This window comes from Tyto alba, unplaced genomic scaffold, assembly GCF_018691265.1.
Source record: "Tyto alba isolate M040663 unplaced genomic scaffold, T.alba_DEE_v4.0 Super-Scaffold_23, whole genome shotgun sequence".
Classification (NCBI taxonomy): domain Eukaryota; kingdom Metazoa; phylum Chordata; class Aves; order Strigiformes; family Tytonidae; genus Tyto; species Tyto alba.
In genome coordinates, this window is record NW_024881297.1 from 23,661,224 (window position 1) to 23,688,970 (window position 27,747).

The 27,747-nt window shown below is 39.2% G+C and overlaps 1 protein-coding gene across 4 annotated transcripts; it reads right to left on the reverse strand.

Annotated features, from left to right (window-relative positions):
• On the reverse strand, positions 1-26,843 carry CENPC (centromere protein C). Of its 4 annotated transcripts, none has more exons than XM_032997829.2 (18): positions 26,668-26,843; positions 24,902-24,948; positions 23,665-23,726; positions 23,214-23,311; positions 22,051-22,141; positions 21,728-21,947; positions 20,705-20,899; positions 18,779-19,146; positions 17,251-18,091; positions 16,677-16,715; positions 15,380-15,402; positions 14,367-14,435; positions 13,018-13,122; positions 12,097-12,198; positions 9,331-9,426; positions 8,874-9,028; positions 8,299-8,389; positions 1-6,822 (listed from the first exon to the last, which is right to left on the reverse strand). In XM_032997829.2, exons 1-18 carry the CDS (start codon positions 26,680-26,682, stop codon positions 6,749-6,751), a joined length of 2,691 nt encoding a protein of 896 aa, XP_032853720.2. In that variant the 5' UTR covers positions 26,683-26,843; the 3' UTR covers positions 1-6,748. The 4 variants fall into 4 exon arrangements, with proteins under 4 accessions (XP_032853720.2, XP_042652694.1, XP_042652696.1 ...); XM_042796760.1 differs by having other exon boundaries at positions 15,329-15,402; XM_042796762.1 differs by lacking the exon at positions 13,018-13,122.
• Positions 26,844-27,747: the final 904 nt, after the last annotated feature.

A 27,747-nucleotide genomic window follows, 5' to 3' on the forward strand; every position in this document is an offset into this window, starting at 1 on the left:
TCTTGGCATTTACCAGGAAAATCAGGCAGCAATGGGGTGTGAGAGGGCATATGCATCCACATCCTTATCTGCAGCAATGGACACACTGCCATGCTAGACCTCTGTGCAAAAACCAGCTGGTGCCAAGCAGCATTCCCAGTGGCAAGAGTGAGAGAGATGTAAGAGTAGGTGAATGCCTGGAGTAGCCTCTAATCCAAAATCTGGGTACGGCGTGGTGCCCACGTGATGGCAGATCCACGGCAAGATCGTGCCAAGGCAAAGGAAGTCACCAGCACGCTGAACTAGTGCTGCAAGACGAGCAAAAAGCACAATGCTATGATGCTCTGGGATAGGTCTGGCCAGGGTGAATGGTGCTGGGACGGATTCCTCCAGCACTGCAGAGCCAGCCTCCACAGATGGATGAGGCTCAAGGGCAACCATGCCGGCCTGAGGCAGTCTCAGTTCTGATTCTGAAGTCTGGAAAATCACAGGTGATGATAACAAATGCTTTGCCAGTGACATCCTAAAACGACCTTCTTGGGATTAAAACTGCACAAAAGTCTTTCAAAGAATGGTGGCCAAAGGAAGCTCTGCATCACTTCTGAGTGAGAAAATACAGTGGGGCTTTCTTGCAAGCTAAAAGACTGTTCAAGTCTAGCAGCTGTGTTCTAATTTATTCCTACAGCGACCTCTGTGCTTTACCTATGAATTACCTTAAGAGGGCACAGTAAAGCTTAGTTGCTCAACAGCCAATATGAAGAAAATCAGCCATAATAAAAGTCAGAGAACATTTGCTGGATACAAAAGGCCTCTGCAATTATCACTTAATTGTCCTTCATGGGCCAATACTGGGAGTCTCATACATTCCCCTTAAGGTTGCTCCTTCCTTCAGCACTTTTTCTCAACTGGCTACTTAATTAGTTTTCCTTCCTGGGCTTAATTGTAAATTTGTTTTGATTAATTAGCCTCAGAGCTGACTTGGCACTAACTGAAATATAGAAGGACTTAGTTTCTTCAGTGTATAGGCTACTGCATCCTAGGGGAGCCCCCTCCTTGTCAGCAATAAAATTTCAAGTTCAGATTGTGTTTGAAAAAAACTTAACTGAAATGAAAGTTAATTTCTTGTAATTACCCCCTCTGTACTACAGCACAAGTGATGATAACATAAAGAAAGGATAAAATTCAGCAAGTTCAGGCTACTTGTTCAGTGGATTATACCTCATGTTCATTAGCTGAATCCTGCAGTTTTAGATAAGATGACTTAATGCTCTTAAACGCAAGTGATCACAGCACTGCTAGAATCCCAAACCAGGAGTGTAGGTTATCAGCATGGGCAGCTGTGTTCTCACGGCACCGACACCAGAAAGGTTTCCCTAACCAATCAGAAGAGTCACATTCTGCTTTTCCAAAAGTTACTGCATTTCATTGAAAACCGTTTGCACAACCTAGACAAGCCACTCTGCAACACCTCTGGATGCTGCTGTAGCTGTTCATTATCTTTACACCTCTCATATTATTCCTTTCCTCTCCAACTTTATGGCATGCTTATTCCAGAAGACACCCACACAGCATTATCATGCATCTGCCATCTTGATCAATTCTCATTTCAGCTACTGTTACTGACTACACAGGAAAAGGCAGATTCAAACACCATGACCATGAAAAAAAAAATGTAATCAGCTAACTAAAATAATGTGTGTTAACAGCTATTGTACCCATTTAATCAACTTCCTAAATAGTCATCAAGAGTAATGCAAGTATTCAGTTTTCAAATTTAAAAGTCCTTACCTATCCAGCTGCAAAGAGAAGTTAAATATCTTACTCAGGACATTAATATGTTTTTCTGTGAATGCTTTTAGATTTGTATCTCAGGTGAACAGTCAGACTGAGAAAGTAAACACCCCGCTTCTTTCAGCTCCTTCTTTCGATTACTGCCCCTCTTGTGCTCCAAACAAGAAAAGACTGCAGAAATGCAAAGTAAATGTGGTTTTACAACCTTTTGTATGTGTCTTTACTTGGGCACAGGAGTTTAAACTAAGCAAACCAGATCAGGAGCTTTGTGGGTGGGCCTAAGAACACAGAGGAGCTCTGCAGGCACTCCTTTTAATTTATGTGTTCCCTAATAACCCGCAGACAACTGTTCTGACTGATGATAAACTACTGTTTTCACCTTAGAACTTGACCGTAGGAATCACTTCGGTTGTCAAATCCTAAACGAAGCTTTTCCATGCAACCTGAGATTTGGCTTCCAGATCTCTTCCGACTACATTTGTGAACATCCATGAAGTGATACGAACCAGCTTAGAAAGACTAAGATATTCAGTTACAACAGCTGTCAATACCACTAAAGAGGCATGTTCCATACTCTTCAGTTAGATGCATTATCTGCAATCAATCACCACTTAAAGTAAATCCTTTGTCAGAAAAGACATCATGCAACAGAGTCTGTACATCTATAGAAATGTAAGAAACATTCCTTCATATGGAAATGCCTTTTCAGCTGTTATGCAATGAGGAAATTGCTCTTTAGGTTTATTGCATTCCCCAACTGTTAATTTAAAATCATCTGCAGATAACCAATTCAGCTGTGTACTTGAAAAAATAGAAGAAACTGTGTATGTTCCACTGTTTTATTGGTGCTGTTTATTTTTCTGTAATTACTCAGCTCAGATTCTCCTATTTCATGTTTACAAAGTTGGATAAATCTGGATGTGCACACATATCTGACAGTTTTGCAACCATTCTTCTGCTGCTTTAAAACTACGATAAAGCTTTGTTTAATAAAACAGGAACAGCTTTCTAGCAAAATGAAACTACAAAAAGATAGACTTTGAAAAGAACCTGTTGACCAGTTATTTTTTTCAAAGGGAGCCAAAGCCTTCAAAAATCTGACTTTCTATTGTGGTGGGACATCAGCAGTTAAGCTCCTTAAAGCAAGCCTCTAAGTTGTGACCTCAATACCTACCATAGAACACATGTACCTACTAACACGAAGCTGATAAAATAAGAGACCCAGCTTTTGTTTCCAGCTCTCTCAATTACTGTTGACAGAAAGCAACGAATTAACATACTAACCCCGTGATATCCTCCAGGAACAGTATGTGTACCAGACAAGCAACAGAAAAGGCAGTATCTCAGGAGGACAATCCCAGCTTCACTCCACAGCAGATAACACTGGCTGACTTTGGCCTAGCAAAACACAGTCCTGGCTCAGATCTCTACTACTATTACAGGTGATGTCGTGTACTCTAGTGTAAGTAAAAAGTTGCACCATCTGAGCTGAATATATAAGCCATTATAGTCTATTAAATTATTTAAAAGCTGTTTTAAAAGCTACAACAGGCAATTTTACAAATTCTACAACATTATAGAAAGCAACATTCTACAACATTATAGAATCCCTAAGAACACATATTTAAGCTACAGACCACAACATGCTCTGTACAGGCTATTACTTCAGCATTTTACCAAGTCTAAATAATTTGGCATGTATCCATTTGAAACCACCACAGTAATTGGTAGAAGTTAGATTACTCAACAGAAGTGATGCTGATAAAAATAATCACACACGCAGGAAGAAGAATGCTAACTTCTCACATTTCAAGGAAGCCTGTTTTCTTTCTTTGCAACATCCCATTTGGTAAATGAAAAAAGATCAGACCACCAAAAGGTTACCCATGACTACTGGTAGCCTGATGTATAGAAAAACGTAGGAAACGGAAGCCAAGCAAGACCAGGTAGAGGTGAAACGCCAGCTAACAAGCAATTCTTGTTTGCCACACTGCACAATTCAGCACCCATAGGACTCGATATTCAGAACATTCTCCTGTACCTCCTCACACTATGTTCAGGCTAATGACATGGAATCAAGTTTTTTTACAAGTGTCAAGCTGAAGAAAATAATTTAAAATGCAATCCAGACAAATGGTGAACAACCTAGCACAACTTAACTCCTGCTGTGCACTAATGTTTTAAAAAACAACTTTGAGCAAGTGGTTGCAACTAGTACAGCATACATGGTAACAGAATGAACTTAGCAAGTTTCAGTGCCAAGTCCTAACGTTAATGGCAACTGATTTACATTTACTTGCAACAGAATTCAACTGAATTTATCTCCATCTGTAACATACTCTTCCTCCTTTCAAACACCAAAACCCTCTCAACCATAGATGCCAGCTAAGGACAAACAGCTGTGCTTGAAGCACCATCTAGCGACAAATAGTGGAATTGTTGATAAACTAAAACAACATCCTAGATACATCACCACACTAGGTACAATTGATTTTGCTACTTAAAAAAATAACACATATACATTTTGAGATGTAGTGCAACTACAAAACATTCTCTGCAAGCCATACAGAACATTTCTTCCAAGAAAACGACTAGTCAGGTAGCAACAAAACCATCCAGCCTAAAAAGTTGCATACTTTACCAAAATCACCCAATTCTGTTGACACTATCAGCCATTGAACTAGGAAAACACAGACACAGACATTCATGGCATGCTGACCAAAAACCTGCACTTGAACATCTGCCACTTTCCAGCCTGTGTCAGGAAAAGGTCTGCACACATGTTATTCTGCTTAAGAAAATACCCTGAAGGACATATTTCTCATCATTTACTCATAACCCAAAAGAAAATCCACTCAAAACCTTGCTGCCAGGTTGCAGTACAGTGCAGTCAGGGAAGACACATCGGTGCCTGATACAACAATGGCAACGTATCTCATCAGAGCCCACCAGGCTGGAACACATTGCTGGAAAGCAGCAGGCTGCCTTGAGCTCCATTACAACACACATCCACACTTTTCTTCAGGGCCATGAGCTCCATAGTCCATATACATGTTCACTAACCACTCAAAATATCCTTCTGCTACACAATCTGCAGACAGGTAATGCAGAAGAAAATGTGCAGGGTATCTTCCTTTTGAACTCCCTGGCCTTTAACACAACAGAAAAGTGTTCCTGTTCTGACTTTCAGCTGGAACCAAGGAGCTGTTGGGCTCAGAGACCACCACAGCCATGCCCTGAACACTGGGAGACATGCTTGGGTGAGGAACAGAAGAACTTTGGTGTAATGCTAGCCCTGTATCGTTTTCCAAGTGGCAAATTTCCAGACCTCTGCAGGCATGAGGAGTGGAAAGGCTTACAAACTAAACACTTTAGTGGGTGGGATCCCCTCAGGCAGTGGAGACAGCATGTGTGCCCATCTGGTAGCTAGTATGGCTCCAACAAAGAAGGGATAATACCTGAATCTTGCTGACCTTGAAGAGACCAAACCAAACCCAAAATTTAGAAAAGCTGACAACATCACATTATCATCACCTGTAACTGTGGGGTTTTTTTTAATTTTAACTCTTAAACTGAAAAAAAAGGTCCTTCTGTGCTGTCTGAACTTTGACAGCAAACAGTTCATATCAAGACCAAGATAAAACTAAATGGCAATAGGCATGTTCTTCTCTTTTGTCTTCTCAGAGTTAGGCATGACCTAGCCATGAATGCAACAATGCCACATAACTGCTAAGTATTCCCCCATCAGTCTATATATGCACTAATCACAGGAACTACTGCTTAAAAGAGAATGATAAAAATACACTACCTCAAATTCCACAATCTAAAGGGTCTTTCACAGAAGCATGGTAACGTTGGTGTCCAGGCCCTTTCACAGACACAGTAAGTTAGCTGGCAGTTGGAAAGCTTAAGAGAAGCAGTAAAGCCAATTCATCTTTCCTACTTTAATGTATACTTCTAGATTTAAGATCATGGCCAAGACTGTTTAAAAGGTCAATCCTCAAGTCCCTGAAGTTTACAATTCCAATTCAGTTTTCTCTACCTCCTCCTCTTCTAGAATAGCAGTGACCACAGAGAGAAAGCACCCTACCAGAATAGCTGTAGCTTGTCCTTATCTTCAGCCAGAAGGAACCTTGAAGAGCTTGGGAGACAAATGCTACATATACCATCTGCTGTCTAGACTTGGCTTCTGGAGTACACAGTACAATAACAGTTTTCCCAAAGGTCCTCATTATTATCCAGGAACACAGCAAGCAAAACAAAAGGAGATATTAAAGTAATACATTTAGCAAGGACCCATCACTGTTACACAAAATAAAGCTATCCACAATGTTCAGAGCTAATCAGGCCATAGCTTCCACACAAAAGATAAAACAGATAAGCTCCTACTTAAGAGCTCCCATTTTACAACTTGAGGCACTAATCATACATCTGCTAGACAAGGAAGAAACACCTGTCATTAACACACTAGAAGGCGGCTGGACCCAGCACAGAAGCATTCTAGCAGCCCATTTCCTAGACAACAATTACTGGAATGAGAACAGCATGCTCCTGCATTTAAAAAGACATTATTCTAAGCAGTTTGTACCAGGCAGACATTAAGACTATCAGATGTTAGCTGAAGATGTCAACATTTTTTCAAGTGCTAAGTGACTTTAAAAGCATTAAGCATATAAATACAATTTGGAACAACAATGTGCTTTACCCACAAATTTTACACATTTATCCTTCTGTCTTTGGATGACACAAGAACAGTAACTGATGCAGAGTGAGGCCCTTCAGTATGTCATTTCGGTTTAATAGCAAACTACTGAGGTTCTTTTGGTATTGTTCTGAACTCTTCTTCATTCATTTCAGCTGCTCTGTATTAACTTGTAATGTTAAGCTGGGCACGCTCAAATACTTTTTGTATGTAAAGAGAACTTCAAAATATACAAAAGCTTGAAAAGTGTTTCAGCAAACTTCTGCAGAAAGTTCTTCACCTGTCTTTAAGTTGTGTGAAGAGAAGAACACTTTCTTTTTTCAGAAGGTTCTGTATGTTATATCCATTTCCTACAAATAAAAACAGAGGAAGATTCTTTAGAAGCCACTAACAATTTTTGAAGTCCTGTCTTCAGCCAAGTGCATTTTTATTTCAAATATTTTAACAGAAGGAATATTAGCCCCTAATCTAGGATGCCATTCTTACAAGCACATCACTGCATTTCAAAGAGATAACGAGGTATATAGCTATTGTCATTTATTTTAACCTGTGGTAAAAATAAAGTGTGCCTTTGCTGAGAAGGTTTTTACTGAAAAGAATGTAACTGGTTGAACTCTCAGTTCTCAAAACCCACAAGAAATCTTTAAGGCAACTGAATTTACTTTAATGTATTCCTATAGAAGATCTCAAGAAAAACTGCACATGGAAACTTATCTGCAGATCTTCACTTTGGATTTGCATACTAACATGATCACAAATATCGAAACATCTAAAAGGCACTAAATGTCAGGAATGAGTAACACCTTAACAACATTCATATACAGCCACACTTGATATAATGAGATCACAAGCCACCACCATTACACTGCCCATCCAGGCATACTGAGACAGGCCATCAAGAAGCAGGGAAGAATGGAAATTAAGTATTTCCATGATTCCATATTTAAGGCCATACGGAACTTTCAGCAGCTTATATAATCCACTTTCCCAAAACGCAAACTACAAAACCATCTCTGCAGACCCCTAAAATTTCAATATTAAAACAAACACAAAAGAACCTTCAAAGCATCAAGCATTCGTTGAGCAATGATTGTTGAATCGCGATGCCATGGTGAAAAGTTAAACGGAAAGACAAGTGGTAGCTTGTCATTTTCTAACATAGTCTCTTCACAAGAAAGCTGTACAAAAGCCCTCTACAGCTTCACGAACAGTCTGCTTTCCAGCTACTCCAAACTCTCCTGGCTAGTGTCTTACCCACTGAAGGACAGCTTCCCATAAGGAATTCATTCCACTTATCTCAGAAGGGCAAAATCAGAGGTGTCTAAATTCGCACCAAACCAAATCAAGTTACAACCCATTCAACAGGACATTCTGCACCTTCTATATATCAGGCATAATGCATAAAAAATGGTGAACTGATCCAAATGGATTTTCATAAATTTACATAGAAAAAACAGCAAATAGATGGTGGCCAAAACAATTATATTAACTACCGCTATATGAAGCCCTCCGTGAAGTTTCCTCAAACATTATAGCTAGGGATAGAACCAGAATACCAAGAGAAATTCACTCTTAGAACTTGGTAATATCATCAGAAACTTTGAGGCCAACTCACATAAACAAGCAGTGTTTGTATCACTGCATTCAAAGTTTTGGTCATCAACCCATGTCCAGTGTTGGGTCACATTCTTTTCTTCATAACCTTGTAATTTCCCACTCTCTACTCAAATTTATCTCTTCCCATCATTCAGTTCAGTTTTGCTTCCTAGCATGCTAATTCAGTCTCATCCGTCTCCAACAAATTGGTTTTAAATACATGTACTTACCTGCTGGAACATAGAAGTAGTCCCCTGTAGTTAGATGATATGATGTCTTATGTAAGGTAACAATAATTTCGCCGTAGATAATATGGAAAGCCTTAAGGAAAGCCAAAGCGTTCTAAGATTAGCAATGTTTCCTTTGCAAACATTTAAGTTATCCAAGAAAACATACTCTTTTACATGTTGCAACAAAGATCAAAAAAACCTCACAAGCTAGCAGAGCTGCAATCCCTTTTTCCCTACCCTGCTGAAACATAAGATGCACAACTTAAAAGGGGAGTGAGGGCCAATTTTACAAGACACTTCTATCTCGCCTGCAAGATCCAGAGAGTAAGTACATATGGACATTCAAACTTAATGTGAAGCAAAGCAGGGCAGCATGCATGCAAAGTACCTCTAGGAAGTTTCTTTGGTCATAAACAATTTCACAACTGAAATGATTCGTGTTTCCAGTATTTATTTGCATTATAGGGGCAAAAGCATGCTGAAAAACCTGTCAACTTCATATGCTAGTTCTAATCATTCTAAGATTCTCTGTTTACATAGTCCATTTTATAAAAATAAGAAAAAAGCATACTTACTATTGTATCCATGTGGACAAATTGGTGACCCTTTTCCTTTAATGGTTTCAGAATCAATCTACCAATGGCAAAATCTGATGTATTCAAATTTTTATATATTTCTACCGATTCATCTTTGAAGACGCATGAGTGACTGCTTTCAGTGTTAATACATTCTACAAAAAAAGTGCAGGAGATTAACAATAATGCTAACACACAGTCTTGTTGCTCAGTGACCACTTATTAAATCATATGCATTGCATATTGTTTCAGTGCAACACTCCCAAGAGCTAGACTCAATCTTTAGCTGAAAAATCAGGACACTTTTTGTGTCTCCTTCAGAATTTTCTCCAGAAGAATAACGAATATTTCAATAGCTCACCTTTTTATATCCAGTGTGGCATGAACAATTTTTTTTCTTATCAATCTAAACACTACATAATTCAGAAAGGCCCTTGGTCACATCCTCTCAACTCACCTAGAAGTACTTCCTCATTTGTTACTGGGTCCAGTACAGTGGTTGGCTTAGAAGTATCAGCTAGGGCGTGATCCAAACTTGCAGGTATCTCACTTCCTGAAAAGAGAAAAAAAAACAAAGCAAAAAGATAATTACTCTACATTTTTAAAAGTTAATTATTTAACCACAATTCTTCCACAATTTTAGATTTCACACATAGGTACTTAAATTTTAATTAAGCTACTAAACAGACTCAATACACTTTCTTCAAATAAAAGGAAACCATCTATATCAATTCTTTGGAAATGTAATTTCCATTGGAATTATTTCTGTGTGTAATAGATAAAGGTTTTCTAAACCCTAAGGATTTTCCAGGGGAATGCCAACTATTTCTCCTATGCTATTAATGACAGTAGTTACTCAAAAGTATCAACTTTTTAAGATAAGTGCTTTTCTAGCCGCAGATAGTGAGAAGATATTAAGAGAGGATATAAAATACCCGATGAAGTATGAAGAACAGGTTTTTTCCTTTTACTTACTGCTGACGGGCATCAGAAGACTAAGGGACAAACTGTTCAAAAGAATAAGCACATATTCAATTTTCCTTTTTTCAAGAAATACCATTACAGGAATATCACTGTAAGTTGTAAATCAGCAAAGTATTCTATAACAAAAAGGATTTTTCCAGAAAAGGAAATAGCCTAAGAGTTGATGACAACATTACACTTTTCAAGTAGAAAAGAGATGCTGGAGGATGTTCACAACAGAATAAATATGCCAAAGCTCTGTTGCAGAACTCTAAGGAGAATTTTAGCTCCACAGTGCACAGGTAATTTCTTTAAATTAAGTCAGAACAAGGATGTTAAAGGCAAACTATAGCACTTTATATGCACTTCTGGCTGCTTAAATATTCTTATGCCAAGACAATCAGTGGTAAGAAGGTGCTGCATTTGAAATAGCTTTGTTCCAACATAACCATCTCTCTGTAAGAAACAGCAGCAACAGTTGCAACTCCACAGCTCTTACCACAGAATTTTTATCATATCAATAAAATTTAAGAATTTGTCCCAGAAATTCTACTCAGTTGATGGTCCTTACATGCATCACTTAAAATTCAAGGATGCTAGCAAAATATTATCTCTCAGGATGAATGTCTGTTAAAGAGGAAATCCATCACTTCTAGAAGACAGCTCAAATGTACCTAAAGCAACCAATAATTCTTGTAAGATACAGTATGAGCAGTCACTGCCCACTCAGGTTTACATGGACTGCAAATTATTTATATTAAAACATAAACTTTACTTAGATCAAAGATCGACCTAGACCAGTACCCTGTCTCCCCATCAATTGCCAAAAGCAGGTACCCCCTTCCATTCCCCAAAACACTATAATAGAGTCATGGCACTTCCATGGAATACTTTTCACCTCTAACATGGAGCTCACACACTTTGTTGAGTGCTATGAGCAGTTACAGCTTCTGTGAACTTACCTAGTGCTTGCCTTGAATATACAAAAATATTTTTATCTACAATATTCTGGGGCAGGGAGCACATAGTGAGAACCACCACCTTTTTTTTTTTTTTTTTGAAAAATCCAGCTCTATCTTCCTTTCACACCTTCTATTTCTGGGTGGGTTGGTTGGTTTGGTTTTCAACACAGACAAAACAAAACACAATTTATTCCTAATCCACTTCTCCATGCCACTCATGATTTTATAGGTCTTTCTTACACCTCCACAGTACTCTCTTCAGGACTAAGTAGCCTTCATCATGTAGTTGCTTCTTCTACAGAAGTCCCTCCATGTTTTTGACAAACTTTCTCTGAACCTTCTCTACATCCTACTAGCTTTTTGTGGGTAAGGAATAAAATTTATAAGCAATATTATAGAAAATCAGAAATTTGTAAAGACATTGACTGTTTTGTTCCTTATTTCTCTAATAATTACTTCAGTACAGATTTGTTTTAGAACTGTGTCAGGACCATATGGCATTTTCCATGTTTGTCAGCATTTGTTTTATTTGTTCTATAACTTTGCATAGGAATGTTCAGTCTCAAACAAAAACTCTAGACTGTCTGCCATAAGCAGAAGTTCTCTAGCATCAAAACACCCTCCACACAGAGCACAGCAAAAAAAAATTTGGCTTCTGCACTTTGACTATCTCCATTTTCTGAGCACTACCTACAGATTTATTATCCACTGGCCACAGAGGCTCTAGCAAAGCTTCCTGTTCCTGTTTGTTTAAACACAGATTTACTGCCCGCTTTTAACTATTTTATGCACTGTTCTTAAAGCACTCTCTTCACTTATCTTGTTGGTTTTGTATTTAACCTACATTAGCTTAAAACTCTACTGACACCATATGCTGCCTTTTCAGATGTGATATTACAGGTATCAGTAAATTGACTAGAAGTTTTCATACCTTGACTGTGCATTATGAAACTAAACACATTAGCATCATTAATCAACAAGATGAACAAGAACAGAAACAGCTTATTTTCTTCAACCTCTGCTTTAAAGGTACCACAACACTTCTGGATACATCCTGTATCTTTTCCTTTCTAATGCTGAGAAGTTAAAGTTTTTACGAAATTATACAGCATTGCTACAGATACACTAAGAACAGGTTTTTCCACATCAGATCACACTAACATATTTCATTATAAAATTATTTTTATCCAGAGAGAGAGAATCAAGTTTTTACAGGAGAAAAATCTTACAGCAATAGAGTATTTGATTGTAGTTTGCTTTTTTAATGTACAAAAAGAAAAAAAAGTCTGTGTTCTTACTTGTTTCACCTCTTTTCTGCTTGTTCTTACGACCATTTCTCCACTTAATATTCCTGCAAGGTGCTGGTTTTGGACACACTATTCCATTAATAACAAGCCCTCCTGAAACAAAAGAAGGTTAAATCAAGTTCACTAACTCATAATAATTTTACAAGAATGCAGACTTGCACAACCAACAAGCATTTCAGTAGAAAATATATTTCCTTGATGCTGAACTTTTCAGATAGCTTTAGAAAGCCAGAACAAACAAAAAAGCTTTTCAACATCAAGTATTTTGGAGTGCAATGCAAGTTGAGACTTTCTGGAAATAAGTTGATCGTGTATCAGTCAAAGTACATTTCAGAAAGCCACGACCTGAGAGTCAATTTTTAAGACAAAATATCAATCTTAAGGACACAAAGAAATACTACCTTCAAGCAGAGTAATTATTTAGGAAAGGACCAAATTAGGCTGAATTGTCATAAAAAAATCCATACGAACAAAATATATTCCATCATTTACTGAATTTAACACTGAGATTGGATAAAATACTGTAATATCTGCTCTTGAGAACAATCCCCACACAAAGAGAAATGCTCCAACGAATGATCCAGTAGATTGCCTCTTTTTCTGCTATTACATAGAATCTCTGATGTAATAAACCTACTAGTACAGAGAAACAGTTTTGTTCTTCCCTAAACAGTTAAGGCAAGGGTACTTAACATGCTCTGATGATACTACTTCTAGCTGACATAGGAGTACCAGGAGGGAAGACAACTACATGGAAAGGTGACTAAATAGCTGGAGACTGTAATTGATCTACTTTTTTAAAAAATTACCAAATAGTAAGCATCTCAAAGCTTTCATGGCACAAAATCAATCCACAGATTTCTCTTTACTGCTCTATCAGGCAAAAGCAAATACATATTTTGGAACAAATACCTGAAGGCCTCATTATATAGTTTACACGCTCGCCTCGCCAAAATTCCAGAGGTTGCAGTCGTATCCTTTTTGTGCGACGAACATTAGGTGTGTTGGAAGGCATTACTAATTTAAAGGATGAAATCATTCACATTAAGTATGAAAGGAAAATTCAGAAGTAAAAACATTAAATATCCTTTCCTGTTGTTCTGTATCAGGGGTCAGCACTTCCCAGCTGATATTCGTATCACACTGCTGTATCATGACAGAAAAAGGGAATCTAGTATTGCCAGAAGCCTTCTTTTGCATGCATCTGAATTTCACTATCCTTTTTCTTAAACAGTCACCATGCTGACTTTACAGTAGATTTCATTCTGTATTTCTTAGTGAATCACCGAGAAACAGACATTAGGGGCTTAAGTACAAGGAGCAACAAAGATGCAAGAACTGTGAAGACAAAGCTCTCAACAAAGACTAAAGAACCCTGCATAAATCCGAGGGCTTTCATTAGCAACAGCGAAGAGACACTGCCTTGGTTACGTCAAGGAAAGTAGCAGAGTCTGCAAAAGCAGCCCCTCCTCTTCCAGGTTCTTAAATTCTACCTCCAAGGTCCAGAATAGCAGCACTTTTGCCAGCAGAAACCCCACACATTTCCAAGACTTCTCAGATATTTATCTTCAGACTTACTTATTACATAGTGTCAACTTCCAGTTTTTCTAAGCTGCCATATTTGAATATGGTACCATACAATATTTCAGTGTTTGTAAGAAAGAATAAATGTCCCTTAAGAGTTGAGAGCAAATTAGCTAAGAATATTTAAATGCTAAAAATGAAAATGGGAAATAAAAAAGAATTGCTGAAATAGTTTTTGAAGGTAGACAACTATAGTGTTGTGCATAACATAATAATGAAGGGAATAAAAAACAATAAAAACAGACTAGTATGGGACTACAATCAACTGCATGCCCATTGTTCCAGCCTATCTGGACTCAGGCCACCCTAGAAGGCAGGTTATTTGCAGGCCCAGTTACACTGTGTAAAACTAATTCAAACTCTTACTGTTCTTACTGAACTGTAAACCGTGTATTGACACTGTCAACATTAAATGAAAAATGGAAATGTGACAGTTAAAAAGATAATTGTTGAATATAGTAATAAAAAAAAAGAAACACTGCAAGTTTTTTAAAGTAACCTAAAAATTAGAGCAGGGTTATAGTACCCTGAAGAACTAACAACCTTATCTGTAAATACCTGCTAACCTAGAACCCGTTTCTAGGTGTTTTTCTGTGTCTCCTTCAGCAAAATTCATATCAAGTTGGAAATGCATTTGTATTTATACACTTACATTAAGTATTTTAAAATAGTCTTACCTATTTTATGCCTTGCTATGTTGTCTGACAGCAGATCTCTTAATTGACAATTCCAGTCTTCAGAATTATCTGAAAATACATTCAAAAAACACCACTATAAGCATTTACTGTTCCTGACTTTTATTTAATATACCCACTAGAAGCAACCAAAGGTAATACAAGCATTAGTCCCAATGTTAGTGTTCCCACTAACACTTTTCTCTTTAAACATATATGAAACCTGATGTAGACAAATAGTGCATGCAATTAGTTTTTTAAACAGTGTAAGCTTGAAAGTTACATGAAAACTATACATTCAAGTAAATATTCCTCTGATAAAACAAACATTGGCAAATTACAACTACACATATAATTTTACAGGTCAAAGTGCAATGTTATTCAGCTTCATAACACTCAAGCCTAACTTAAGAACAAACTTCTTACCAGAACACACACAGAACTAGGTCTCTGAAGAAAGCATTGCATGAGCTCGTAACATTCACAACTGTCTCTGAAACACTAAGAAAAAGGCTTGCTATCCCCAGAGCTCACATTCATTATGACAGTATGTGCCACTTGTGTAGGGAAACTTAAATATTTTTAGGCAAAGAGGCCACGATTCTATAAGGCTGTACAATTTGGCTTGGGGTGGCCTGAAGTGATCGTATATAGTACCATCACATGGCAACACACCCAACTGGTACAAACTGAGTCTAGAAAAATCTGTTCAAAGTATTTTAGAAGAAAGACTTTATGCTGCTAGTTTTGATGCGAAACGATGTAGTGCTTGTTCTTCCAGAGCTAATACAACAAAGAGCTGGCATACTCCATCACATACTTGGGCGGAAATGTGACCACAGACAACAAAATCTGCATTTCTTATTCTGGACAAGCTGAATATAACAGAAATGACTGTACCATCAATTATAGCTTATAATAAGTTTATACATAAGATGCAAGAAAATACCAACTTTAAATGTTACCTGAAAATGTATTAGCCTCTTCAGATGACTTACTTCCAGAAGCAAACTTACCACAATGTTCTAGAACAGGCTCACTTCAAAGGGGGGAAAAAAAAAAAAAAATACACCTGCTTGAACATGTTAAATGTCAAAGGAACATTACAGCACTACCAAGAAAAAGCAAATTTATGTTTTTTTCAGATCATATGGAGTGTTTGTTTTTTTTTTTTTCCCTTCTAAGCATCTGCCTGTACCAATTAGACACTGAAGCAAATAACTGCTACTTAAGAATCACAGGTCTGAAATTCATCAATTGCTCCTCTACTTGGTCATCAGGCAGACTAACTAGTGTTCACACCTTCTCTCTAAACAGGTTTCTTAATCTTGTAACTTCCTTTTCTTTCTTCCTTCCAGAAGAAAGATACCTTCTCCTCTCCTCTGCAGAACTGCCTTTCAAACAATTTTCCACAGACCATGATTATAGAAGTGCTTTAAAGATATGTTCTGCATACTGTAAGGAAAGGACCATAACAGTTTGTACTTGTAATCTGTAATATGTATTGTCATAAAATCTCCCTCATAAAATGGCAATAATTAACATGTATGTATGTAGATTCTCTAGCAATCAAATCACTTATAACGGGACTTCTCTTACAGCCTTAGTATTAGTAGCCCTAACCCCTAACCATTCCTCTTTCCCTGGTCTGTGGCTGCGTTCCAATGCTTTTACCATGCAATGAAGTTCAGCTGTGATCCACCCAAACTCCAGAAGGTACATTCAGTGCTAGATTAGCAAGCCTACACTACAAATTTATCCAATTAAATCTGCAGTAGGGTCACTTATTTCAAAAAATAAAACTTCCAGTAGAATTACAACATAAGTATTTAATAAATTCACAGACTGCCACTCCTGTTTGCCTTGTTAAATTCCATCCCATGAAGGAGATGATAGTGCATATCTATGTGCATATCCAAGTGCACAAACAAGAGTTTGGATTGTAGATATGGTTCTACACATTACTTAGCAGCAACTTTATTAGTGCAGTTATTAGTTCTAGGAGCACTGGTATTTCTGTTCAAAAAAAAAACATCACACAGTAATGTAGAAGCAAGCCCCAAAGGTTAAAAAAAAAAAAAAAGGCAAGAAGCCTACTATGAGCCCTTATTCACAACAGGAAGAATAATTTTATTAGTTTATTACCAGTATTAGCACAGTATTTCAACACCTCAGGCATAAATCACCATCCCCTTTCTACTAGTTCTTTGCTAGTAGAACACAGAACACAGTAGTAGTACCGAACAGCTGTTCGGTCTCAGTGGGGCAGAAGTGGGATTAAATGCAAGTTTTACAGACAACTCAGGACACTACCTTTCATGACTCGTAGCCTTCTCAGTTGCAAAGAAATCTCTAGAAAAGAAAAAATTATTATTACATTTACTGTTAAGTCAATTTTACTTACTGAAAAGAACCTGTAGGTCAATAATTTTACATACTGAACAGAACCATAAAAAAGACATTTTTTAAAAATTTAAAAAGCAATGCAAAGAACAGTGATTAAAACCTCAGACTGGTTAAAGAAACTTCCTCTCTTGATTACCAATCATTAGTAGTTACTTCCACAAAAATAAATATACCCAAAGAATTAAAAACTGTATTTTCTCAATTTATAAACCAAGTAACAAACCTGACAGTGAAGTTATTCTAGGGGTGGTAAGGTCATGTGCACATGTGTGCAAGTTTCCTTATGTAGAAGTGGACATAGATTTGGCACCCACCTTTGAGAACAGGATGTTGATTACACCACTTGGTTTCTCTATTAGCTATTCAACCAGTCTGAAACTGTGACATAGTTCAACTGGGCCATTATCGCTTAAAAGTTAAGATGTGTTTAATTACCTACCAAGTTATACCACAGTTGTAAGGAATGACATAAAAAGCTTACTGTGGTCCATGTCGTGCGTTATGTTTTCTTTTGTTATTTTTTATTTTCGTATCTGATAGCTTCTTTTTTTTTCTTGCCATTTTCTGTACAGTAGAGCTGTTAGAATCCATTTCAGACTCAGTGTCCTTACGGTTCGTGCAAACACCTTTACTGCGATTAATCTTTTTAGGCATCTTCCCTAAAGACTTAGCTGAAGATTGTTTCTTTTCAGATTTCTTCACGCTGTCTGTGAGATGCTGCAGTGCTTCTACACAAGTTTTATTTGCACTACCAAACGACCCCAGTGTCTGCAATACATTTTCACGCTCTTCAGATGTAGACAAATTCTGACCAACAGAAGTATGTAATTCCTCATTCAGGGGCGAGGAAAAGACTTTCTTTGACCTTACAGGCTCTCTTTCAAGCTGCTCTTCACCAGATTCACTGTTGGAACTCTCCTCTCTTTGTAACTGAGGCCTTTTATTACTATTCTTCTTGACAGCTTTTTTAAGCTTCTTCCTCCAACTTTCTGTCACTCTGTTAGCTACTGTATCTTTTGGAAGTTTCCGTTTAGCAGTTTGTTTCTTGTGAACTGACTTCTGGGAAGCTTTTGAAGCCAACTGCAGATACCTGAATGACCTGCCGTTCTTTTTTGGAGGCACAGCCTGTTCTTGCTGATGCCCAGATGATGGCATAAGCAAATCCTCACTTGGAACCACCACTGGTTTATATTGTTCTGCATCAGATGTTTCTGTTTCAAATCCAGACTGTGACAACTTCGGTTCTTCGACTTTTCGTTTCCGGGACAGGTCCTTTTTCTGTTTTGGAGAGCCTTGCTTAAGTGCATCCTTTTTAGTCTTTCCTATCAATACACAAAACACTTGGACGTTAATATCTTTTCCCATTAATCATGAAGATATGTGTTGACATCTGAACACATAAAAATAAACCAAAGAATCAGAAAACAAAACAAAACCAAACCATATCACAAAACCAGATTTTTCCCTGACAGTTAAAAGAAGGCTTTCTCTGAACCAGAGTCTAAGAATTATTAAAAACAGAATTTTTGGCATACTTCCAGTATTTCCTAGCAGAAAAAAAGGGAAGAAATGTTACACTCAATTGGCTTTCCAGTTTTCAGTGCTTCCTGATACAAAACTCTTCTCAAATAATTCCTAAAAATTGAACCTCTCTGGATCAAAGCACATATCTTAACCTCCTTTCTACAGAGAGAAGAGCAAAGCTTGTGGCTACCTACCTTCTCTGTCTGCCCAAAAGAAAAGGCAACACCGCTAACAATTTTTAATGTCCTAACAGGAAGGGCTAGGCAGAAAAATAAAAATTAAAAAAAAAAGTGAAGACACTATCTCACTGCCTTATATACACCCAAACCTAACTGTGCAACTGAAATATCAATTAGGAATCCATTAATTTGTCTCATCTACTTTTCCCTTATTTCCCAATAAACCACCACCACCACCAAAAAAAAAAAACCAAAACAGTAGTAAGACCTGGAATGAGAAACCTGAAGACCTGTTAAATAACTTACCCCTATGAGTACTGTTTTGCCTTTGAGATTTAAGGAACTTTCCTTCACTGTTAGAGACTGGATCTGATTCTGACGTTCCTCTGAAGTCATGCACTCCGACATCCAAATCACCCCTTTCCTGTTTAGTAAGCGCTTCAACCCGTACTTTTCTGTTCTTGCTTTTCTTGCTCTCTGCCTTCTTTTCAGAAGGCAGAGATTTAGAAACAGGAGTTGCAGAGCCATCTTTTGATTTTTCATTCTTATGGGGTCTGGTAAACCAAGAATTAACAGATATACTATCTGATTCATCGATTAAAAATTCACATTCACTTTCTATATCTTGATCCTTCACAGGAGGAGGTGATGGCAGTGATAATGACACTGAATACCTAAAGAAAGGAAGAACAATGTATTCAAATCATTTGGGGGAAAAAAATTGACTTTCAATCTTTCAAATCTAGTTGTGACTCTAGAACACCTAAACATCCTACAGGACATTCCTCAGAAGAATTATGAAGTTCATTATTCACTGCCCTTTAGTTTCCAAAGAGAGCACAAGGCCTGCTTCTTCTTGCTTTGGCTTCATATTCACACCATGTTATTTCTCACATGCCAAATAGTCAGCTTCTTATCTAACCAGTCAGATCCATATTAGCTCTGAAAAAAGACTTTTTGATCACTGCAACCATAGGATTTTCCTGAATCCTCCAACCCACCAATCAAAACATCTCAGGCTCAATCTGAAACACTATTCAGCCATGTTGTAGGTAAGCCCATCTGGCAACAAAGCACCATGTGGCTGCTCACTCACTCCTCCCCAGTGGGATGAGAAGGAGAAAATATAATGAAAAGCTTGTGGGTCAAGGACAGGGAAGGATCACTCATCAATTATGGTCACAGGCAAAACAGACTTGACTTGGGGAAAAAAAAAAATCCATTTAATTTGTTATCAATCAAATCAGAGTAGGATAATAAGAAGTAAAAACAAATCTTAAAATGCCTTCCCCCCACCCCTCTGTTCTTCCTGGGCTCAGATTTGCTCCTGATTTCTCTACCTCCTCCCCTCCAGTGACACAGCGGGATGGGTAACGGGGGTTACGGTCAGTTCATCACCCGTTGTCTCCGCTGCTCCCTCCTCCTCGGGGAAAGGACTCCTCACACTCTTCCCTTGCTCCAGCATGGGACCCCTCTATGAACTTCTCCAACGTGAGTTTTCCACGGGCTGCAGTTCTCAAACTGCTCCAGCGTGGATCCTTTCCACAGGGTGAAGTCCTCCCAGCAACAGACTGCTCCAGTATGGGCGTCCCTCAGAGTCCCGGCCTTCTTCAGCCACATCCACCCGCTCCAGCGTGGGGTCCTCCCCAGGCTGCAGGTGGGCATCTGCTCCACCGGTGACCTCCATGGGCTGCAGGGGCACTGCCTGCCCTCTCACCACAGGCTGCAGGGGTTCTGTCAGGCACACACCCACCCACCCCTCCTCCTTCACTGACCTGTGTCTCCAGAGTTGTTTCTCTCACATCCTACTCCCCTCTCTGCTGCAGGCTTTCCCCTCTTAAATCCATTATCACAGAGGCACAGCCACTGTTGCTAATTGGCTCAGCTTTGGCCAGAGGTGGGTCTGACATGGAGCCAGGGAAGTTTCAAGCAGTGTCTCACAGGCGCCACCGCTGTAGCACCCCCACACATTATCAAAGCCCCTGCCACACAAACCCAATACAAACAGCTACATACTATTTTACTGGCAGACATAAGCAACCGCACTCTTAAATCCTAGCAGTACAAAACTTTAAAACAACTATTCAAACCCTTTCTCAAGTGGCATTCTTCAGTAACATTGGACTATCCCAAAACATTCTCCAAGATCACGTTTATAGATAAAAGGATGCTGTTCCAGTACTGGGCTGTTTTATAAGCAAATTATGTTCCATATTAAGCCTCAAAACAAACCTTTTTACAGGCGTTTCTGTTGCTACAGCTGCTAAGACAACTGAAGAGAAAGTCTTCTCTTTTTGCACAGAAGACGTAGCAATATGTTCTGTTCCTTGCACAACAACCTTATCTCTCCCAGTCTGAGGTCCTTCCAAATTTTCAACTTCCACGTGCCTCTTCACTGCAGCAGGAGTATTTTGGTCAAAGTGTAATCTGTGTATGAAAAACAGCACTCAAATATGATGCTATGAATCCCAAATTCACATTATTGTGTGGATGGACAGATGCTCTCATTTTTTCCCGCTGACAGCGTTTCACTTCTTACAAACAAGCTTCCATTTCACCAAAGTGAGGGCTGCTCAGCAAGACAAATCCCTAATTTTAAGAGGATGTGCTTCAGAAATTGATAGGTTTCATAGACCCTAGGTGCACTCTCTTCCCAATCTCACTGCATCAATGGGAATCAATGGAATCAGTGTCAGTTCCTCTCTATGATCTACCCCAGAGATTCAGTCTTCCAGAAAAGCAGAACTGTAGCTGAGACCACCAGCCACTATTGCAGCTGGGCTTCAAATTTTCCAAAGAGGAGACAGTCATCACAACTGAAGTTGTTCTACTTTGCATAAAACATTTGTATATTCAGAGCGAGAGGAACAACTGCTCATCTCTGCTTTAACAAAATTTTTGTTAACTTTTAAGGTCAACAATGTCAATAGGATTCACTGAAAAAGTCTAGACTATCTGAGAAGCTGATAATTTGGGGCACTTTCTTACAAAAGAGGAGTTCAAAGCTATTCTGACAGCGTTCCTGCACTTGGGCACTGCACTTTTAGGAATTAACCCTTGTCACCAAAATATTTAATAAAAACAAATTCTGCCCTTTCTAAACCCAGATATGGAAACTTTCCAAAAAGGTTGGCATTACTTTCTGAGTTCAAAATCCAAACTCATAAATGACTGAAAACATGGTGTTAAGTTACCCTAAGGGGCAGGCAGGGGAGCGACCGGGGACACACCACCATCACGTTCAATTCTACTTACATATACTCAGGAGAACTATTCACTTCCTCCACAAGGATAGGTGATCCGACAGACCCATGATCATCCGCAGGGTCCAAAACCAGAGCATGACTTTTGCACAGGGCTTCAGCATCTTTTAATGTATTATCTGTTTCTCTTTTAGACACAGGAGACTTTGTTGTTTTAGAATCAGCTACATAATCATCTGTTGCAGGCTTCAGGGATGATTCATGTGACCATCCTGCCATACATATAGAATAGCTTTAATTCTTCTACTCAAAACCTCACAAAACCCCAATAAATAGTTACCCAAAAAAGCTTAATTCAATAATAGTGCTACCAACCTCTGCTGCTGACTGGTTTTAGTGGTGATGCAGGTAAGGGCTCTGCAGAATTAGAGGCTCTTTTCACAGAGTTTGTTAATCCTGCCTTTGGCTGCCACAGTCAATAACAAATAATGAGACAGAGTAAAATATTTGATAAAGGAGCAGTATTTTGACAGGAATATAAATTTCTACAGAACACAATATAATTTCCTTCCCTTAATTCTTACTCATTTGAAGCACAGTTCTACTTTAACTAAACATTTCAATTTTCTATAGCGCAAGACTTCCTAAAACAAACTGTAAATTTCAAACAAAAGGTAAAACAGTGTATACAGTAAAAATCAATTTACAGCTTTGAACAAACATACTGCTAGTCAACAGCCAAGCCATTCATTCTTTTCATTAGAATTAAACACTTTAACTCACCTTTAGTGAGACAGGCTAAGATTTTGCAGGAATGATTTTGAGACTATACAGTATTCTAACATCAGTCTAAAGTAAACAAATATCATTATAAATGATATCTGTTCTCAACACTGCCATTAATAGAATATCCTGTTTTTCACATAAAAGCTACTAGAATCAAAATATTAAAACTAAATATACAAACTAGATTATTGGCATCATTCTCTCAGACAGCACATTAACAAGTCCTTCAATTTGTTTCCACTCTTCAACAAAGTTTCTGTACAATAACTTAGTATATCTGCAAACTGTTTATCAGGAGTTGACAAACTCCTTTTATACAAGAATCATCTTTCTAACATCTTACTATCCATCAGATAGCCAAGAAACGTGTCCACGTATCTGGCAAAGTGACTGAAACCAACCCTCAACGGCATCCAAGACAGCCTTACCCACCATCAGTTAAGGCAGCATGCTTCAACATGAGACCATAGAAATCTAACTATCCTGGACAAAAAGCTGAAAAGGCTTTCACTAGTGAAAACCCAAGAAAATAAGCTACTAAATAAATCTAGTTAGAATATTTACTATTGGAGCACAAGAAACTAAAAAACCTCAAACATTACCAACAACTATTACAGAAGCTTAAATTATAGCCTACATACTAATACAAGTGACATACAGAGCTTATTCACTCCACACTCATACAGAACTAAATCCTACAGAACTACACTTGTACTCAGTGCTACCTTGTGACACTGCCATAACTAACTTACCCCTTGGCTCTGTACTGAAGTCCTCCTCTCATTTCTGACAATAGGAGTCGAGCAACGAGCTGCATTTGGAGATCTTATTGTAAGATCACTGACACAACCTATAGAGGAAAAAACCTAAGTAAGGGATTCTTGGAATTGTCCAGGTTTCATTTATTTTAACAAGTTGCTAAGGCTCATTAAGCTCATATAGATCCAAACAAGAAAGAAACCAGCTACTCAAGAGAAAGATTACATTTAGAAGACAGCTTGGACACAGTTTTAAGCAGACGGGAAGAGAGTGCTTTTAAAGGCCATGAGAAAGACTATTTTTATCCATTTTGTATCTATTTTTTATTTCTATTTATATATATTTATTCTATTTACATATATATTTTCACTAAATATAACACAAGGAAGAAATTAACTTTTTCTTTAAACAGCAATTTAAGCAAAACACCAAATAGAAGCTTACTTTCAAAACAATCCTGTATGAGTTGCAGTACATTTTGACCTGGCTGTACATCAATCTTATTTCTAGAAAGAAAAGGGGAAAAAAAAATATTTTCATTCAAAAATACTAAATGCTCCTGTCAGAGCAACATAAAAGTAGTAAAGTTCTAACTAGTTACTATTTTAAATTATTTCTCCTAGTCCCAACTTTAATAGTTCTTACCAACCATTTCCATGAACAATTACCTGCCAAGAAACTTTTCTAAATAAGGATTCTAGGCAAAAAAAAAAAAACCACTGTGACAAAATATGATGAGAACATAGAAATCTCTCTACATAAAAGAAAACATACAACTACTGCAAGAGCCCTCATGTAAAAGAGCTTTGGGATGAATAGATTCTCACTTGAAATAAGTAATTTTTTTAAAAATCAATCCTCAAGTAATGCTGCCTGCACACTGATCCAGTTTCAGCAGACCCAGAAATTAAAGGTGTAGGCTGCACATCTAACCCTTCATACAAGGAGTCACCCTCTGCTTCTCTTTCTACTACTTATCCACAGTTACTCTGTGCTTCTACAGAAGTTTCAGCAGCAAGAGAATCCGCTTGAGGTATCAAATCTATAAGCAAGTGAACAGTTCAGTACTCAGATTACTACTCTAACCCTCTACAGGACAAATGAAAATGGCAGAAGTGATCCACTAACAGATCATGCTGATCACAAGCAAAATAACAAGAGAAAAGCCATGAAGCATTCATCCAATAAACATTATTATACGCCTTTAAAAACAGGTAATTTGGTAAGCTCATGAAACGTATCTCTAAAAATGGATTCCAATTACAAAAAGCTCACAGATTTCTGACATGCTTTTAAAGAAAGCTACAGAACTGCAAATACTCAAACTCATCTCTAACATTTACAAGCAAGGGCCAAATAAGCTAGAACTCTGCATGGGCTTCATTTCTCTCCCTCCTGAAAGGGAAAATGTTTGCACAGACTACTGCTTCAGTGCTCAGGCAGCCTAGTTAGGGCTAGCATGGTCTGCTGCCTCAGCAGAGTAGAAAGGAAATCCTTGGTGCTTCATCCCCCGTTACAATTTGCTCCTCCCACCACTAAGAAATACAAGAAGTTTGGGAAACATCATATGATCACTTTAAGAAGATACACCTAATAGTTTTGACATTAAGCTCTTAGACAAAAATCAACATAAGTTTTCCAAACAATCGTATCTAAGATTAAAGTTTTAAATGTAAATTACCTTCCTCCATGGCAGAATCTTGTTCTGTAGTCTTTTTTAAAATGATTCTGTAAAGCAATAAGAATCAACTTTTACTAAGCATGGTGACACTTGACAGAAAAACAAGTGACCAACCTCCTGTTTCTCCTGTAAGAAAGTCTCAAGGATTCTCAATACATCTGAAACTGGTGGGTGTTACTGAAGCCCTGTTTTTTCTTGCAAAGCCACAGTAGCTACAGCCCCTGTAACAACTGCCAGAAGTTCAGCTTTCCTCAAGAACCAGCAAGCATCTGTTGCATTTAAAGTCAGAAAGACTTACAGGAGACTTATATGGCAAAAATCACAAAGAATCTAATGTTTTGGTTAACATTTCTGTGATGACTACAGAAATAATCTTTTAAGTAAGGAAAAGAATGAACTAGCAAGCTAGGTACCTCGCCTTGCAACGTATCTGCTGCCCTGTGAGAACTGCTCACATGGAGATTCTTACTCTGTGTTTATCACAGGCAAGACCACGCTGACAGGCAGTGAGAGCACATCAGCCGTTCCATGGTAAAGTCTCAATTAACGCCCAGCACTACTTCATATACTTGAACCCCTAGTATAATCAAAACCATTTGAAGAGCAGACATGACTCCAGTCACCCATTACAACTAGAGTAGTAATGATTCAAGTGACAGCATAATATCAGCATTACCTTCTATGTCAACAAACAAATAAAATAAAGCCTACTGAGCTGGGAACAGGCAAAGACTGTCAAGGATAAGGAAAGGCAAGCCAAGAAAAATTAAAGGGCTAAGCGGAGTACAGGTTTTCAACAAAGTGACACGAAAATGTTTCCAAAAAATTCTAAATGTTTGTCTGAAAAACAATTATGACCTATTCTTCATTTCTGTAAACTGGAATAGAGTGTACGTGCAGCGTGCAGATTATCTAGTCCCAATAGAAGAGAACTCAGCACATTTGTCCTAAATTTGCCATATTGACATTACTTTGCAGTTCTTCGTGACTCCTCTTTGGATATTACTTCTGGTAATAAAAATAACAAAAACCACATAAAAATTTATTCCACTGCAAGTTTTCAACATCCGCTTGACATGGCAGGAAGAAACTCTAGGTCACGCAGGAAAACGACTGACCAGAAGTCACCCGCTGGCATGCAGACCCGTACTCCACAGCACATCGGTCACTCGGGCTCAAACTTCTTCCCCTTGCAAGACCGCAGTATAATCAACTGGCAAGCAACCGTTCACGTAAGAAAATTAAAAATGCCGGTAACGGATCTAAAAGAGCACTTAACAGCTTATTTACTGTTAAGTTCATACCCCGCTACACAGGAAGAGGTTTTAAAACTTAAGCTCCTCTGACAGAGGAAAGGAGGAGGAAGGCAAGTACGTCTCTAGAGCGTCCAGACAAGAGCAACCGGTTCTGCACAGGCCACCCTGTGAAGGGAAGATCTCCAGAGACGAGCAAGAGGCAGCCCGAGGGGAAACCGGGCCCCCCGCAGCCAAGCCCTCAGAGCAAAGTGCCGGTGCCACCACCCAGGGCCGGGAGGGACGGCAGCGCGCCAACACCGGCCTCGCTTTCCTCAGGGAGAAGCGGCGAGAGGGGGAAGCCCCGGAGCCCCACCGCGCCGCAGGGCCGGAAGGACGAGCCCACCCGCCTCTCGTCAGCGCGGAGCGGAGCGGGCCGCGCCCCACCTGCTACGGAAGGGAACGACCGCGGCCCCAAACACACTCCCCTCCCTCCATCCCTCCCTCCCTCCCTCCCTTCCCGCCCTCTCTCACCAGGGCCGCTGCCATCCCGAGCCGCCGTGAGGAAAACGAAGACAGATCGCGGGACCGGGACCGGGACCGGGACCGGGACCGGGACCGGGACCCGGCCAAGCTGCCGCCCCCGCCCCAGCCCCCCACCGCTTTCAAACCGCGAGCGCCTTCCCACTGCGCGCGCGTACCAGCGACACGCCGCGCGCCGGTCACACCCCCTCCACCCCCGCCCGCATTGGCTGCTTTGCGCGCCCGCCCCCCCCACCCTCCCCGCCGGCCGTTGCGGCGCCTGCGCAGGAGCCAGCAGCTGCCGGCTCCGCCCTCTCACGAGACGTCACGACTCTTCGCTGCAGGAGCGCAGAGGTTCCTCCCTGAGGGTAGGCGGGCAGTGGGAGTAACGCTTCTTTTTTTTCCTCTGTTCTCTCCTAGGAAGCGCCACTTCAAGTCCTCGGGTTTTTAAACGCCACAAGACACCTACCGTAACCACAAAGGGTTACAATTGTTTGGTTTGGTGGTTTTTTTTTTAATAAATATTAGAATCGTAGAAACGTTTAGGGTGGAAAAGACCTTTAGGATCAAGTCCAACACTTAACCTAGCATGCCAAGTCCACCAGAACCATATCCCTAAGTGTCACATCTACAGGTCTTTTAAATACCTCCACAGGTGGTGACTCAGCCACTTCCCTGGGCAGCCTGTTCCTGTCCTTGATAACCCTGCTGGTGAAGAAATCTTTCCTATTATCCAGTCTAAACCTCCTTTGATGCAACCTGAGGCATTTAGTCTTGTCCTTGTCACTTGGGAGGCTGACACCCACCTCACCACACCCTCCTTTCATGTAGCTGTAGAGAGCGCTAAGGTATCCCCTCAGCATCCTTCAGGCTACCAACTTGGAGAACGTTGAGTGAAGAACTCAACAATTAGCAAAAACAACTGTTTGAGAACATAACACTGCAACATCCACAGTACCTTACAGTATATGCAAAAGACAGCCCAAAAATATAATTTTAAATGATACTTTTTATGACACACTGATAATATTAAAGACGTTTCTCTGCTATTCGAACCATGGGTTTTCTGCAGCAGAGTCTCAGACATTGAAT